The sequence below is a fragment of the Chelonus insularis genome, unplaced genomic scaffold (genome assembly GCF_013357705.1).
Source record: "Chelonus insularis isolate UGA/USDA-ARS -01 unplaced genomic scaffold, ASM1335770v1 scaffold_229_pilon, whole genome shotgun sequence".
Lineage (NCBI taxonomy): Eukaryota > Metazoa > Arthropoda > Insecta > Hymenoptera > Braconidae > Chelonus > Chelonus insularis.
In genome coordinates, this window is record NW_023276790.1 from 180,601 (window position 1) to 196,838 (window position 16,238).

General features: G+C 28.4%; 4 protein-coding genes across 11 annotated transcripts; 3 read left to right on the forward strand and 1 right to left on the reverse strand.

Annotated features, from left to right (window-relative positions):
- Positions 1-577: 577 nt before the first annotated feature.
- Positions 578-7,998, reverse strand: LOC118073112 (uncharacterized). Of its 4 annotated transcripts, XR_004691074.1 has the most exons (9): positions 7,789-7,998; positions 3,848-3,921; positions 3,155-3,227; positions 2,849-3,044; positions 2,599-2,696; positions 2,294-2,430; positions 1,854-2,213; positions 1,343-1,699; positions 578-1,269 (listed from the first exon to the last, which is right to left on the reverse strand). XR_004691074.1 is itself a non-coding variant. In XM_035093416.1 (8 exons), exons 3-8 carry the CDS (start codon positions 3,200-3,202, stop codon positions 1,411-1,413), a joined length of 1,092 nt encoding a protein of 363 aa, XP_034949307.1. In that variant the 5' UTR covers positions 3,203-3,227; positions 3,848-3,921; positions 7,789-7,998; the 3' UTR covers positions 578-1,410. The 4 variants fall into 4 exon arrangements, 3 of the variants coding, with proteins under 3 accessions (XP_034949307.1, XP_034949306.1, XP_034949308.1); XM_035093416.1 differs by having other exon boundaries at positions 578-1,699; positions 2,294-2,394; XM_035093415.1 differs by having other exon boundaries at positions 578-1,699.
- Positions 4,195-7,705, forward strand: LOC118073110 (uncharacterized). Of its 3 annotated transcripts, XM_035093409.1 has the most exons (10): positions 4,195-4,366; positions 4,438-4,491; positions 4,628-4,785; positions 4,855-5,755; positions 5,890-6,112; positions 6,185-6,396; positions 6,490-6,756; positions 6,847-6,992; positions 7,163-7,438; positions 7,525-7,705. In XM_035093409.1, the coding sequence occupies exons 1-10, from the start codon at positions 4,343-4,345 to the stop codon at positions 7,628-7,630; spliced, it is 2,367 nt and encodes a 788-aa protein (XP_034949300.1). In that variant the 5' UTR covers positions 4,195-4,342; the 3' UTR covers positions 7,631-7,705. The 3 variants fall into 3 exon arrangements, with proteins under 3 accessions (XP_034949300.1, XP_034949299.1, XP_034949301.1); XM_035093408.1 differs by having other exon boundaries at positions 4,195-4,491; XM_035093410.1 differs by lacking the exons at positions 4,195-4,366; positions 4,438-4,491 and having other exon boundaries at positions 4,838-5,755.
- Positions 7,999-8,066: 68 nt separating the features above from the next.
- LOC118073111 (sodium/bile acid cotransporter) lies at positions 8,067-12,794 on the forward strand. Of its 3 annotated transcripts, none has more exons than XM_035093412.1 (7): positions 8,067-8,281; positions 9,012-9,329; positions 9,610-9,819; positions 9,967-10,141; positions 10,221-10,483; positions 10,573-10,759; positions 11,192-12,794. In XM_035093412.1, exons 2-7 carry the CDS (start codon positions 9,015-9,017, stop codon positions 11,356-11,358), a joined length of 1,317 nt encoding a protein of 438 aa, XP_034949303.1. In that variant the 5' UTR covers positions 8,067-8,281; positions 9,012-9,014; the 3' UTR covers positions 11,359-12,794. The 3 variants fall into 3 exon arrangements, with proteins under 3 accessions (XP_034949303.1, XP_034949305.1, XP_034949304.1); XM_035093414.1 differs by lacking the exon at positions 8,067-8,281 and adding an exon at positions 8,380-8,396; XM_035093413.1 differs by lacking the exon at positions 8,067-8,281 and adding an exon at positions 8,723-8,751.
- A 1,942-nt stretch (positions 12,795-14,736) lies between these two features.
- Positions 14,737-16,200, forward strand: TpnC25D (Troponin C at 25D). The gene is made up of 3 exons (XM_035093418.1): positions 14,737-14,946; positions 15,492-15,912; positions 15,987-16,200. Exons 1-3 carry the CDS (start codon positions 14,944-14,946, stop codon positions 16,013-16,015), a joined length of 453 nt encoding a protein of 150 aa, XP_034949309.1. The 5' UTR covers positions 14,737-14,943; the 3' UTR covers positions 16,016-16,200.
- Positions 16,201-16,238: the final 38 nt, after the last annotated feature.

Sequence of the window (16,238 nt, forward strand, 5' to 3'; positions counted from 1 at the left end):
CCAATAAAATACAAGTACTCATGTCAGGTCATTATTTGCATAAAACTTTTGTAATCTTGCTAAAAAAAAAAACAAACGATAAGTAACATTGTTATTATCATTTCATGAAATAAATAAATAATGTTATTATATTAATAATTGTATTATTAATATTTATATAATAATTAACATCAAATATCGAAAATATTATATTATCACAAATAAGCTCAGCATTGCATTTTACGTATAAGCAAACATGAACAGTTACAATTAATATTAATTGTGCCAGAACAAATGTCCATTAAAAACTCCAAATTAATTTTTAATTTATTTTTTACTTTCTTATATATTTTAATTATTAATTTCAAAATAATATCTTTAATATTACCAACTAAAAAATCAAATTTAAATAAATGAATTCATTCAAATTATTTGTCCTTCATTTTTTTAAAATCATCTTAAATTCAAATTCAAATGAAAAAATACAATAATTGATATTATAAATAAAGTTCAATCAATTGAAAGTAAAAAATTATTAAAGATTAAATCGGAGAAATTCACAAATTGAATCCAGAAAATCATTATGTGTCTAATTATTTTTATGTAATTTCTTGGAGGAATATAAATGTTTACGATGTTTTTTTTTTTCTATAAAGTTTGGAATAATTAATTTCTGGAAATGTTGACTTTCCTAAGTTGTTATTAAGTCTTACATAATTCCATTATTTTTTGTATTTAATTTTTTTATTAAATTCGTATTTAATACGGGTTAATATTGAATTAAATTTAGAGTATGATGGAGATTCTAATACGATTGTAAATATTCCTCTATAATTTATAATTTGTATTTTTGTATTGATTCATTATATCTCGCTACATTTTTTATCATAATGCCAGATCATACGGCTATTATCCAGCTACATATGATGTGAAACTTGATCTTTCACATAAGAGAAAAGAATAATATATTTAAAATAAATAAAATAACATTATTTACTTTTATAAAAAGTGAACTTATAATAAAGATATTCATTTTTCAAAGTATTAATCCAAATTTACATAAAATATATTTGTGGTACAGCTAAACTCAACTGGAATAAATGAAATGAAAAAATATATACTAAATATTCAAAAATTAATCTCTTTTTCAAATAATATATATTACTTTTTATAAAATATTTTCCCCGAGTGTAGAATATTCAATCTTTTATAATATATGAACATACCTATTAAACTTTCCTCATAAAAGTGAATAATAAATATTTACTTGATTTTCCAATGCAGAGGTAACTAAAACACAGAGTCTGCTTTGTAAGCCACATATTACATTTTATGCAGTAATTGTATACGTTGGTTACGTTACCGTGTATAATTTAATAATGAAATTTGTTACTGATTTCTCGACGTATGTGCGCCATCGTTAAAGTCTCATTACTGTTCTCGCGAATTTCGATCTCGATAATCGCCACGATGATCTTGATCTCGACGATCTCTTGGACGTCCTTGACCTCTAAATTTTCGATTTCCACCATCTCTATAGTAGTTTCCACCACTATGATATCCTCTCTGTGAACGATAAAATGGAGGATAGCAAGGAAGGTCTGGCTTTACATTGCTATTCAATAACTCAGGTAAGACAATTCTGCAGGGCATATCAGTTGGTTCACTGTCTTCTTTTTCCGGATGATTTCGTCGATGTGGACCCGACTGACGCTCGTAACTGTCACAGATATGAAATATTATATTACTGCTGTCACTTGAAATCAATAAATGATGTACTATGAGTTCTATATAGAACATGATAATAATATAATAAAAATAAAATGAAAAATGGATTGATTAACAAAAAATATAATAAAGTATTAATAACAAACCTTGAACGGCCTCGAGTAACATTCCTCCAATAATTCTCATTCTCTAATGGTGGAAATTTATAAGAATTTCTATTTGATTGTCCAGGATCTCCTGATGATCCTCTGCTATGATGGCCATTTTCATTCCCTCGACCTCGACCATGTCCATTACGATTTCCATTTTTAGCTGATGATGCTTTCATTGACGCTATTTCTCGTTGCTGGTCTGCATTTTCGCGTTGCAATCTTTTTACTAATGCCTCTGCATCCTCCAATCGTGCTGCTAAATCGTTTTGTACTGCTTCTGATGCTTCTCCCACTTGAATTCCAGCCTCAGTCGATGGGAGTTTCTCTTTCTCTTTCTCTGCCTGTTCTAACTTTCTGCATAATTAATTACCAATTAGTAATTATACCATTTTACTTACAGTTGAAGGAAGAAGAATTTTTCTAAAAATACAAACATCTTTTGATTTTCAATGACTTCTTGAAGTTGAAAATTTTGCTTTTTTGCTTCATTGAAAGAAACTTTCAGTTCTTCTAGATCACGTTCCAGGAGTTCGATCTGTAGAGGAGTAACATTGACACAAACTGGGCTTCCCTATGAGACAGACATCGAATGATTCATCGAAGTGATGTCTCACAGTTGAAATTTAGTTGAATATTTTATAGAAATGTTTAAAATAAGCTATTTAGAATTTTCGAAACATTCTTTCAAGTAACATTAAGTAATTCTAAATCAATATACCTTTAACTATTTTAACTTTACCTTAGGTTTGATGAACCCATTCGAATTATCTTCTGGAGATGATGGGCTACTAGTTGCAGAAATAGTTCCTTTATTAAACACCAGTTGAAATTGTAAATCTAAAGAAATAAATGTGTTATTCAATATATCAATCTTTTCTTTAGTTTTAATTATTAACATAAATTAGTTAAAATCAAAGGTGAAATTTAAATAGAACTATTGATTGTCTACTTTAATCACTGACTTTATAAATAATGCACACACTTCTTACCTCTATTTCGTTGACGAAGAGATTCTATTTCTTGATGTAATGAAAGAAGCGTTGCTTGATGCTGTTCTTGAAGAAATTTGATGTTTTGTTCCAATTGTGCTGTCCTTTCTCCATTAATACCCTGTTGAGAACGTACTGGAGTCGAAACACCCTCATTTCTTGCAGATAATGTCATCAACTCAGCTGATTTTTTTCCCTGTTAACAGTTGAAATCAATATTTGTTTGCATGACGCATCAATAGTTCAACGAAAGAATGCACTTAATTATAGATAAATAATCTATATTATTATATATTTATTTCTCACTTGAGAAAATGGAACTGTTGGCAGTTTCACAAGCACTTTAGAAGTCATTTCAGAACTGTCTTTTTTGATTTTTCTGTAAAAATAGGTTACATTGATAAATAATTTAAAATGGTCTTACATACACTCAGCATATTAATTTGTAACATAACACAACAATCTAATGAACAAAGTAATGATTTTCTACTCTAACATCTTACTTTTCTGAACAATATCAACAACTAATCAAAAAAGTAAAGATATAATTTTATCAAACAACCAATCTACTAAACAAATCGAATTTTTGAAAAGTAGATGCGTAATAAAATAATACGTACGTTGCACGTCTGAGCGACGTAGAACCGGAACTCGTCGCCAAGAGGTGGTGAACCTTACTCAGGGAGGAGGGTAAAGGGTTCGGTGTTTTAATACCGGAATAAATACCCTCACGAATTCCTTCCTCCCTTGGCTGGTTGTCCACCCGATTGAGACGAGGCAAACGTAATGGACGCGTCCTTTTTATTTAATAAATAAAGCCGAGAAAAGAATATATTCTGTACTGAACCGGTGAAAATCTTGAGGCTACTTTCTCCGTAGAAGAAGCCGGGTATTGATCGACTCATGTGCTATGCTTTCGCAAAGCAGACTCGGTCATTGGTGCGGGTGTTTCGACCGCACCCACTATATGCATGTAGTACATTATTTTCCTTTACTCACCTGTGTGTGCTGGAGTCGACTCTCTGGAAGTACTGAATCAGTGTTTGTCTACAGCCTTGCCAATGTCAACCGGACTGATAACAAATAAACATATACAAATATGATGACAAAAAGAAAATAAACACTGATGAATGAAAAGATACACAATAAAAATTATCAAATTTTTTCTGATATATATTTAATAATTAATATTTATTTTATACGTTCTCTAAAGCAACGCGTTGAATATAAAAGTAGGTAAAAACTTATTTCTAGTTATTTTATATTATCTATTTCAATGCATTCGAATTTCCCGCCTTTGGCGTTAAAAAAATAAAATAAAAAACGTTTTGGGCGGTTGTTACCCAACGACGCGTAAACAAAAAAACGCGCTTATCAGTCCTTTCTCTATTTTACTGTGAAATTAATTATTTTTAAAATTATTTTTTTTAGTTTATATGATAAAATTTCTTGATAATAATTTTACCATGGTTTTGGATAATAAAAGATAGATCTATGGATCAAAAAACCAAATATTCGGTGAGAAACATAACCAACACATCGATATGTCATTAATTAATTCATTTAAATTTAATTCTTCAATAAATAAGGAATCAGAAAATATTTTTACTTCGGAAGATGAAGAAGAGAACTACAATTTTGAGGTATTTATCTCAATGTCAATTATTCATTTACTTCGTACTCATGAGATAATTCTTTTTTTGCTTTCAATTACTTTTGTTATTTGTTTACTGTTTGAATAGTAAAAGAAAATCTGACAAATAAATAAATTTATTGTAGTATGTTTCAAAAAACCAATGTCAATATGATATTGATGATATTAAAAGAGAAAGGATAAAAAAAGATGAGGAAAATATATGGGCTTCTTTTATTGAAAGAGAAGATGAAGAAGGTTCTGAATGTCTGTTAGATTGTTTTCACAATGTTATAAATCCGAGGTAAATATTACTGGCTATTAAATGAACATAAAAAATTTAAAAAATTAATTAGTTATTAATTCGTTTTAGACAAGTGTTGGAGAACAATTTGGAAGAAGTTCATCTAAATCAAGAATTAAAAAGACTTGAACAGGATGCTTTTTTAGAAGAAACTGAAAGACTGACTAAACCTAAGAAAAAATTATCTCGAATTAATTATGATGTAAAAAGTCACAATGACGATGATGATAGAAGAAGTTGTGATACTTACATAGAGGTTCAAAAAGCTTATGAAGATCCATTAGTTTATGAGAGATCTCCAATATCAAAATTAGATTTTAAAACTAAAATATCTAAATCTCGATATGAAAATACCATTAGACACCAACGGAAACTTCAACATCAACGGTCATGTATTTTTCGAGATTATAACTGTCGAGAATGTGATTTATCACCTGGAATTACTTCTCACAACAGTGATCAATATTCCTCTATAATTCGTCCTCATCCTATAGTTGCGCAAAAAATTTTAGACATTCAGGTCAAAATTTCAGAACTTTTAGACGAAATCCATTACAGACTTTGCCGAATACCTATTCCAGATGGAGAAATAGACTTGAAGCGTCGACAGCAACGAATGATGGAATTTATTGTGAGATTTTCAAGAAATTATTTGTATGATATAAGTAGGCAAATGGCAGATATTCAAAGGCATATACAAATGATGTTACCGAATGCTAGGATAAAACCATCTAGACGAATATCTCAATTACATATGCAGGCTTTAGAAACTAAATTATGTTCAATTCATCAATTATTATTCAATGCTTTATGTGCTTATTGTAAACATATTCCAAGTTCATGTTTAAAAGGACATCCAGGAAAGCTCAAAGAAATTCTTCAAATAGTTATGGATTTAAAAGATGTCTGCTCCAAAATAAATCTTACTGCTGAATATTTTGGAGCAGGTGATGCTGCTTCACCTCCTTTGGTAATTTAATAGAAGTAATTAATTAAATTTATAAATAGTTTTATCATATTACACTTGGCTTTTCTACTGACATTTAAAGTTTAACAAAAGTTTATTATCTTTTTTGTAATAAAAGCTTGTATTACTTTTTATAGGGTGAAGATACTCAAAAAAGATGTAATGCCATTTTATCAAAGCTTTATTCTAATTCAGAAAAAGCATCTCCTATATACAGTTACACTACACAATCCACTTTGAGATCTTCTATCGATACCAAAAGAAGAAACATTCGAACTGATAGTCGTAAAATGTTGCCAAACCGTTTTAGCATGTATTATGCAGATAATAGATTTGCTAAGAGTCAGAAAAAACGGCCTAGTGAGTTAAAATTTAGCTTAATTCTTTTTGGAGTAATATTTATGTGATAATTCTCAACATTTATTGATACAGTAACAGTTGGATTTTGTATGAAGGAGAGGAAACCTAATATTGGAAAGTTAAAGTTAATTGATCATCCTTCAACTGCAACAATTCCAGTATCTAATGTCATATTAAAAAACCCAAAAGAGCCAATTAAACGTGGTCCATCAAGAGCCAAAAGATTCCAGAAAGAGGATGATATTAAAACCATGGTAGAAATGATACCAGTTGATTCAGAAGAGGTATTAATAATTTTATCTGTTAATGTTAATCTATTAATGTGAAACCGGAACATTTAAATTAAATCATTTATTTCGTTTTTTAATTATTATTAGGGAAATAGCGCCATTTTATCAAGAGCATGTCACTCGTCTATATCAAATATAAATCGAAAAGTAGTAAAAAGAGCTGTCAAGTCACGTCAACGAGATAAAAATTCAAAACCTTCAACCACTACTACTACGACTACTAAATCAAGTAAACAAAATTTCAACAGTGTTGTTAAAGATCAAAATCTTAATGGAGATCTACTATTGACCAATCAACAATTCTGTAGTTTTCTGCCTATTATTACTCATGTTATATCTTTGATAACAGAAAAAGTAAGTTTAGTGTTTGTTTGATGAATTAGATATAAAATAATCTCAATCATTTATCATTTATTCATTTACGGATTGTCCTGTTCATTTCAGCAAAAGAAATCACCAATAAATATTAATGAAATGACAATGGAAACTCTTTTAGAAATTTTACAAGAATATTTAGTAGAAAAAAACAAAGAGACTGAAGAGGAGTTTTTAATCGATTCGATTAAATATGATACAGCTAATTCTATGAAGTATGTTTTTAATTACTGTATACAGCTATCAAAGTTTCAATTCAATCATGGAATTTCCCAGAAGCTTATTTTGTTGATGAATTATTAATTATTTATCAAACCTTTAGATTTTATCGTTTATATTTTTTGCCTTATCAATTTGATAATTATGCGTATCATTGTAATTTTAGTAAGCCACTACAAAAATCAGAAATTTTTCATCATAATACGAAGAAATTTTCATCGAAAACAAATAATAAAAAGAAAGTAGAAGAAGAGAAGCAGAGTGTTAAAACATCTCTTTATAATATTGAAAATGAAGAAAATCCAAAATTAATTCCATTAATCGTATCTCAAGAATCGATTGATGAACTTTTAGATTATCGTAATAAATTTCAAGATGCATGTAGATTAAATCCAATGTACACAAGCAACAGTCCAAATAAACCTTGGGAAGTGGTTGCGTGGTAATTATAAATTTTTTGTTCATCTTCGTCACTATTTCTTTGTCATAAAAATCAATGCACTTTTTAATTTTTAAAATTCTTTTTAGGATAGCCGATAAACTTGTTGATGAAATGATAGCTGAAATATCGAAAGAGTTACAAATTGATGATATTATACAAAAGTTATTTGATCTAGAGTTTCAAGAATTTTGATATACAATCCATTTTAGTAATAATTGTATCATAATTGCATCTAAATTAACATAAATAATATTTTCTAAACTATCATAAGCGTATACAGTTGTAATAAATAATGATAAGAACTATTATTATTAATGGTTAAAATTCAATAAACTATTTATTTAACTCACAAGTGATTGAAAAGATTTTTAACATCAGTAATTATTACATTGCATGACTTGAACAATACTGTCAAACATAGCCTCCTAATTAATCCTTATTAGTCCTTGAACAAGTGTTTGATGATACAATAAAAAAAAATATCATGAATCAGCTGATGATAATAGCGTAATTTTTTTTATTGACATCCCAAAGAGGGAGCAATGGAAAAATGTCCAGAAGTAGCTTTACGTGATCAATTGATAGTAGGCATTCAAGGTTACCTTGATCTCTGATTCTTACTGTACTTAGTAGCAGTGGGAATCAGGTAACAAATACTATTGAATAATGTTTCTTCATACATAATAAGTCCAATCCAACAGGATGTGTGTGTAGAACTACACATGCTGCTTTGCAACCAAGAGCACGCTTTTCTAAGTGTACCGGTGCTTTTGCAAGTGATGAAATTTACTTTTAAATCTCAAGAGAAATTCCAAAATCCGGTTTGACATCCTACTTAGAAAAGTAAGTAAATTTTTTTTATCTAATCAGTGCATATAAGTAAAAAGTTTTCTCAGTCAATGCGTAGTGATTGTCAATCAGAACATATTTTATAAAATTATTTAGAATGCTTTAGAAGGTATAATAATTACACGATTGCACTATGTGCTTAACAATTAAATACACGATATATTTATGCACCTCATAACTCTTTCGTAATAGATAATTGTTGTTTTTTTTTTCATTATTAGACAAGTCTCTAGAGTTTCAATGAGTTACTTGAGATAATATATTGCACTCTATAAATTTTATTCTTTTTATTGACAAAATAAAATTTTTATAGCTATAATTTCTCTAATCTAATGAACCTGACTCTTTATCAGTCACGTAGAGATTTTTTTATTGATTTGAAGCTTCACAAACATCATTTTTAGTAATCATAAATTCTCGGTATTTTAGCAAGTGTTTGAATTTTGATTGTTCATTAAGCAGTGGTAAGAGACAAGGTTTATGTCACTCTTTCTATAATATTTATCTCAATCTCAAAAAAAATAAGATAAAATAAAACTTTTTAAATTTATAATTTTCTTATTTCTTAGAAATTTTTGTATCATTTGAATATCAGGGAAATACTGTTAAGGAAATATTTAAGATTATGAGGAAAACTGTTGTGAATGATAAACGTGACCATTATAAAGTTGAATTACGTAAATATTGTAAAAAGACCTCAATCTATATCATTTTTTGCTTTCAGAATATGTTGGTTCTACACATTGGATTACTTCTATTAGGATTGGCGAGTGCGGAAGAATGGATAGTATCATTGGATTCAGAGCCTTTAGAAATTCATATAGGTCAAGTTATTCCAGTTGCATTTAACATAACTCTTCCAAATGACGCTGAAACTTCGAAAATGGAATTTAAAGTAGTCAACTCAGACAAAAACATTATAAACGTTACTGAACCTTCATTAAAATTTATTTCTCATGGAGGCACATGGTCTAGTAATTTGAACATTACGGGAATATTTCTCGGCAAAGCAGATATTTCACTTGAACTTGATTATGATGGTGTAAGTTTTATTTTTTATTCAAAAAACATAAAATAATATTTAATTTATAAACTCTAGAGAGAAAATAATTAATAACATTTTGACAGTTCTAATAATTAGTTATAACATTCACGAAATATTGAAAATGTTTAGTTTGCCTGCAGGCAACAATTAAGTTTTATTAACTTCCGGAGAAGTCACACTAGTAATTAAATCGATATCAAGGGGTTGAAACCCTTCGAATAAATAATGAAATTAATTATTCATGCAGGAGCTACATTAATATTTGTTTTAATTACAGGAAACATTCTTATCGAAAGAATTAAGAATTACTGTAATACGTCCAGAACGAATTGTTGATAAACTATTTACGATAAGTATTGCAGCGCTTGTCTTCATTCTTTATATTAATTTCGGCTGTGCTATGGACTGGAGTGTATGTCGAAAAATTGCCAAGAAACCTGTAGGACCATTAATTGGATCCTTTTGTCAATTCATTATTATGCCATTGGTAATTGTTTATATTTAATCTAAAACTCTAAGTATAAACTGACAACTTCTTGAGTAAAAAATCGAAGGCTAAACATAAGCTGAATATTTTATAGGTTTTAGAAGCAAAGCAAATCTAATAATAGTATGAATGAATGTTTGATTATAGTTAGCATTTGGTATCGGACAAGCTCTATTTCCTGACAAACCGGAAATGCAAATAGGTATATTTTTCACTGGAATTAGTCCCAGTGGTGGAGCATCCAATATATGGACTGTACTCTTAGGAGGTAATCTTCCCCTTTCCATCGGTATGACGACTATATCCACTTTAGGAGCTTTCGGTAACGAGAATTTGTAACTTTAAATTTATGATTTACCAATACATTTAATGTACAATTCATGTAATGTCTTTTTTTTTAGGAACTATCCCTTTCTGGATCTTTACTTTAGGAAAATATATTTTTGATAAAGGCAATCTTAAAATACCTTATACAAATATAGCTATTCTAGCATTCAGCTTGATAGTTCCATTAAGTATTGGTTATCTCATTCAAAAGAAAGTTCCAAAACTTAGTCAATTATTAACTCGAATAATGAAGCCATTCTCTATTATTTTAATACTTTTTATTGCCATTTTTGCTATTGTTACTAATTTGTATCTGTTTAAATTATTCTCCTGGCAGGTAATTTAATTTTCATTTATATTTTTTAATAATAAAATTAAAAAATCAGTATTCGATTTAATTTATGTAGTTGATTATTCATTTTACAGATTATTATAGCAGGAATGGCTTTACCATGGATTGGCTTTTTGTGCGGTTTAGTAATTACCACGATTTTTCAACAACCAAGAGGTGATGTTCGTGCTCTTGCAATTGAAACGGGTATTCAAAATACAGGAATTGCTATTTTCCTTCTTCGATTCAGCTTACCTCAGCCTGCTGCAGATTTAACAACAGGTGAGACTCGGCTATTTTTTTAATTTCAATAAAGTAGTTCTAATAGTTAAGTAATTATCAATAAACAATTAGTTATGAATTTATGATGAATAAAAACTAGTTTTCTTTAATGAAATTTTTAAAAAACTAGACAGTTGATTAAAAAATTAATTAAGAAAGCACAAATTTTTAGTGAGTTTGATATTCATTGATGTCATTCTTTATCAATGTGAGTAACAGTTAATTAATATAAATGCCACTTCATATGAAAGGGATATTAATAGAAGTTTTGTTTACGTTATTTACGATCAGACTCATACTAGAGACCTTGATGAAGTTATGTTTTTATCAATTTATTCTATTTTTTAATAGGACAATTTTTTCTTTCATATCTATTTATGTATTCGTTCTATTTTCTATAATTAAAATCTAACATAGTTTTTTTTTCATTAGTGATTCCGGTATCGTGTGCCATTATGACACCACTTCCTTTAGCAATACTTTGGTGTCTGAGAATTCTTAACAAACGAAGAAAAACTAAAAAAGCTGGATCATCGGAAAAACTTGATACTGAAACTCTACCAGCAACAACATCAAACTTGTCAACTATTACAACATAAATGGCTCTATTACTTAATTTTTTTTATAGTTGCAGGAATTTTTTATGTCAGGTAATGTTTACAACATACTAGACTTTTCTGTGTATAGAGAGTTTTTAGATATATATGTATATTAGGTGAGTTATATTTTACAAATTTTACGATAGTTAACTGAAAGATAAATAATTGTAATTAAAAACCAACTTTTGGTAATAAGTGCCAATCAATAAGTCTATATAGAATATTCGTATCTTTTCATTTATCGTTTAACAATGTTTCGCATATATAAATACATTTCCATTTGAATTCAACGGCATTCATTAAGGTCAAGGTCTGTAGGCCATCACTGATACTCAATTCTAAAGGCATTTTTGATTTCTACTGATATCAACTTGTATTTAATTATTTCAAAACCATAAATTGTATTTCTATTCGACGATTAAAATTTTCTTGTATATAGATTAGACAAAAAATAAGTGTTGTAAAAAATTGTAAATTGTCTGAATTAAAAAGGTATTATGATTATTCCCCAAGTATTCTAGTTAGATGAACCTAGGATAAGGTTATTAGCTAGATATTGAGTAATACTTGCTCAAAATTTTCTTAAAAATTCATTAATATAAATATATATTTATATTTATTTTATTTGTGACGTATTTTTTATAATTATTGTTATTATTGAATTTATTTAAATTCTACTGGATCAATCAAATGTTTTTATAAATAACATGTTTATAAATTTGTTGTTACTTTTTATTACTAAGCTATTATTTTTTACACATTTACAAAGTATCTATTCAATAACATTGTACGAAAAAAGATAAAAGTATAGAAAGTAAAAAGAAAGAAGCAATATTAAAATGTATTGAGATGTATACTAATAGGTCGTTACGCTCATTAACTCATTAATGCCTCTTATCAGTTAAGTACAAATAATATACACCAGTGTCTAATGTTTTTTAGTTATTTTAAAAATACTCCATTACAAATTTTTGAAGAATTTAGTAAATTATAGACACTAATGAAATCATATATATTTTATAGTTAAACAAACTGATTAATTAGTCTTAAAAAGTTACGAATTTGTTTGATGCTAAACTCAGAAAATGTTCTTAAAGTAGAAAATGTATGAGTCAACGAAAAGAATTCATTTTTTAAATAAAATGTTGATGGAAAATAGATGGTTTATTTATGTTTGTTACATAAAGATATTTGCTCCGGTTGTCATGCAATGTTGGTTATTTTTGGGCAGAGTTGATGACGCGTGACGAACTATCCTCGATTGTAATAATAATGTGGGTGAAAAACGAATATGCGAAACCCACAAGCTTATTCGTGGTGAATGGCCCGTAGCCAACCAATCCAGATATAGAAGAATCATTTCAGTTCATTATTGAATTGATGAAAGTGAATGAACTCGAATGAAAAATGTCAAGAAATAAACATAATTCAAACAATTGTCTATAGTTACTTCTCTTACTGTATTGTTAAATACTTATACTACTCTAGCTCTCAACAGATATATGTATACTATAAAAAAATATTTTTCAACTATTTTTCTGTGAACTGAAGGATTTAAATATCCTTTATTTGTGTTCACTCTTTCTCTCAGTGAATAAATCCAGCTGAGCATTGACCAGATGTCTCTTTAATGCATAAAAATAAACAAAACACCAACCCAGTAAATAATTTATAAGTCAAAGAAACTTGCGAAAAGTATTTAAATCAAACAAAAAGTTATTTTATTTGAGCATAACTGTATACTATGTAAATTAAAAACAATGAAAAGTATGTAAAAAAATTAATTTCCATTGTAAACAAAAATAGATGGATAATTAAATAAAAAAATAAAATTATCACATTGTATGGTACAAAATAGAAATTATAATTAAATTTGAGTATTTTTTGCTACTCTCTCAACACATTATAAATATTATTTTCAGAATGAACATCCGGTTAATAATTGTATTAATATCTTAATCTTGATTATTTGTATTTAGATTAGAATAGAAATTATCTTAGGATAACCTTCAGTTAAATTATCAAGTTAATAATACCAACAGCCACATGAAGAAATTACTGCTACGTGTTGATTTAAATATTGCTTGGCCTTCTTCATCATCAGCTATGTGTTTTCAGGTCGAAATGATCAAAAGATTCACGAAGTTATCCTTCGCCTTTTATTGGAGAGGCTAAGTAGTTGTCATATTTATCTCTTTGGTCAATGAAGATGTTGCTAAAAATGATAATAATAGTAACAGAAATTATTTGCTATGAACCATGAAACTCTACTGATGAGTCTTACATAAATATACATAATAAAACGAAAATGTCTCTTGAACATTTCGGAATTCAGAAGGACCATCCACTGCATTCTTTTCAAACGATTCGTATCTCAGACGCGATAGTTTGCCAGATACAAATGTCTTTTGTAAATTGGCACAGAATATTTCGTTGATTCGGTGTAGGATGAAGTGAGAAGACATGAAAAAGAGTTGAAAAGGAGAGTGAGATGAGTGTTGTCGAGTAAACGTACCGTAAAACTACAAGCATTAATTCAATTTTCTTTCATTCCAATTTCTTTGAATTAGAATCTTTATGGATCATCATCATGACTGAATTTCTTGTATTTGCATATTAAAGAGAAATAATCGAAGAAATAGTTGAAGACAATCCAAATGTCAGCTAACAAATAATTTACTGAATCATTAAGAATTCATAAATAAAATCTTTCTTTCATTGATGAATTTATTAGACTACTAAATGCATTTTGTTCACCAATATTCACAATAGCTTCTCAACAATTGTTCAACACAATGTAAGCTGTGTAACATTCATAACTTGATATATTTTATAGTTCCTTCAATTAGGAACAGTCTTTGAAATAAAGATCTAATTTTTGTCCCTCTTGGAGATAAATTTCTTCGATCGCTTTCATTTATTAGAAAGAATTGTCTTCTATTGTTTCTTTGTTTGTTTCATTAAATTGAGCCAAATAGTTTACTGGAAGATAATTTTGTACTGGCTTCATCAACACTATGTTGCGTAATTGCTTGCGACACTTCGTTTCGTCTCCTTATTATTGGAGAAAATGCTATGCTGCTAGTCTTAAATATATTAACGTAATTTATACTTCAATAAAATTGGGCTCTGCCAACCAGGAAATACGTAGGAGTCTTCCTCATGACCTGAAAATTCATTAAAATTTTTCATCAATTACTAATGATGACTCTTAGATCTGGAATGTAGAGTAAGTGATGTTTTTTTTGTTAATGATATTTTCTTAGTGAATATAAGAAAAAATTATTGTGGTATTTATTGATATAGATCCAACTTTAACAGGTGCGGATCATCAAAAACATTAACTTGTAATGGATTACACGTTTGTAGTCCGAATGAGTTAGTCACAGTACGTTCAGATCTTCTGTCTACGTGAAAACCTCGACTAGCACTTATAACATATTTCATTTTTCGGCTCATGCACGCCGCTATTTTTGTGCCGAGTTGTAGCTTTTCTAGCTGGTTCACCCCACGAGCCTTTATATCATCCGGAGAAGCTGCAGGTTCTTGTCAGGTAATTTCTATCCGCCGAACAAGACAACCATCATGGTAAGGGTCTATCTTTCCCTCTTGGTGTTCATTAGTCTTATCAATTGTCATCTTTAGAGAATGGATTTTTTTAGTGATAAAATTTTTTATAGTGATTTTTAAGTGAAATATATGATTTTTTTTTTTTTTTTTATTTTTTTAAGTGATTCTTTGATTTTTGTGAAGTGTAAAACTTAAAATTAATAATAATAAAAAAAAATAATAATTATCATGTGCTAAAGTCATTCTCTTTGGAAGGCATTATTTCAAAAATTCGATTTTTTTTTTTAATTTTTTCTAATATTTAAAAGAAATGAAAAATTGAATGAAAAGAAAAGTTAAATAAAAATCAATAATTAAGGATGATTTAAATATAACTTTGTATTTAACAAAAAAATAGATTATTTTAATAAATTTGTTGTACCAAGATATCATCAATTTCCTTGTTAGCTGATAATCTAGTTAATCAAAGAACGTATTTATTAATTGGTTTAAGAATAATCTGAATGATTAATTAATTAATTTAAATGCTTAATGATAAAAAAAATTACTCAATTATTTTTCAGGAAGAAGACGAGCAAAAAGTAGCCATTATGCGAAAAGCATTTCAAATGTTTGATACGTCAAAGTCTGGTTTCATTGACACTATCAAAATTTCAACAATATTAAATACAATGGGCCAACTATTTGACGATGCAGAATTAAATGCAATAATAGAAGAAAATGATCCTGATCATGTAGGAAAGGTGAACTTTGATGGTTTCTGTAAAATTGCCGGAAGATTTCTAGAAGAAGAGGATGCTGAAGCTATGCAAGAAGAATTGAAAGAAGCGTTCCGTCTTTATGACCGTGAAGGAAATGGATATATCACCACAGCTACTTTAAAAGAAATTTTAGCTGCCTTGGATGATAAGTTAACAAGCTCTGACCTCGATGGCATAATAGCTGAAATCGATACTGATGGCTCAGGAACAGTGGATTTTGACGGTTTGTACTCATCACTCATCTTTAATGAGATATCTTTTTTCAGACAAATGACTCAGCTGTTAATTCTATTTCAGAATTCATGGAGATGATGACAGGCGAGTAAATTATCTTAGGTATTTTCTTAGGAAATTGTTTCAAAAGACACAAAATCTCATCTGGATCCTCTACTTTACATTCATTAATGATAAAGTAAATTATACAATACCATCAAGTATTTTTTTTTGTTCTCTATAGCCACTATAATATAAAATCATTTAATGTTTAATTAACATATTTATACTTCATAATAGATCATTACAATTATAATAAAATAAGTTATTTTTTAG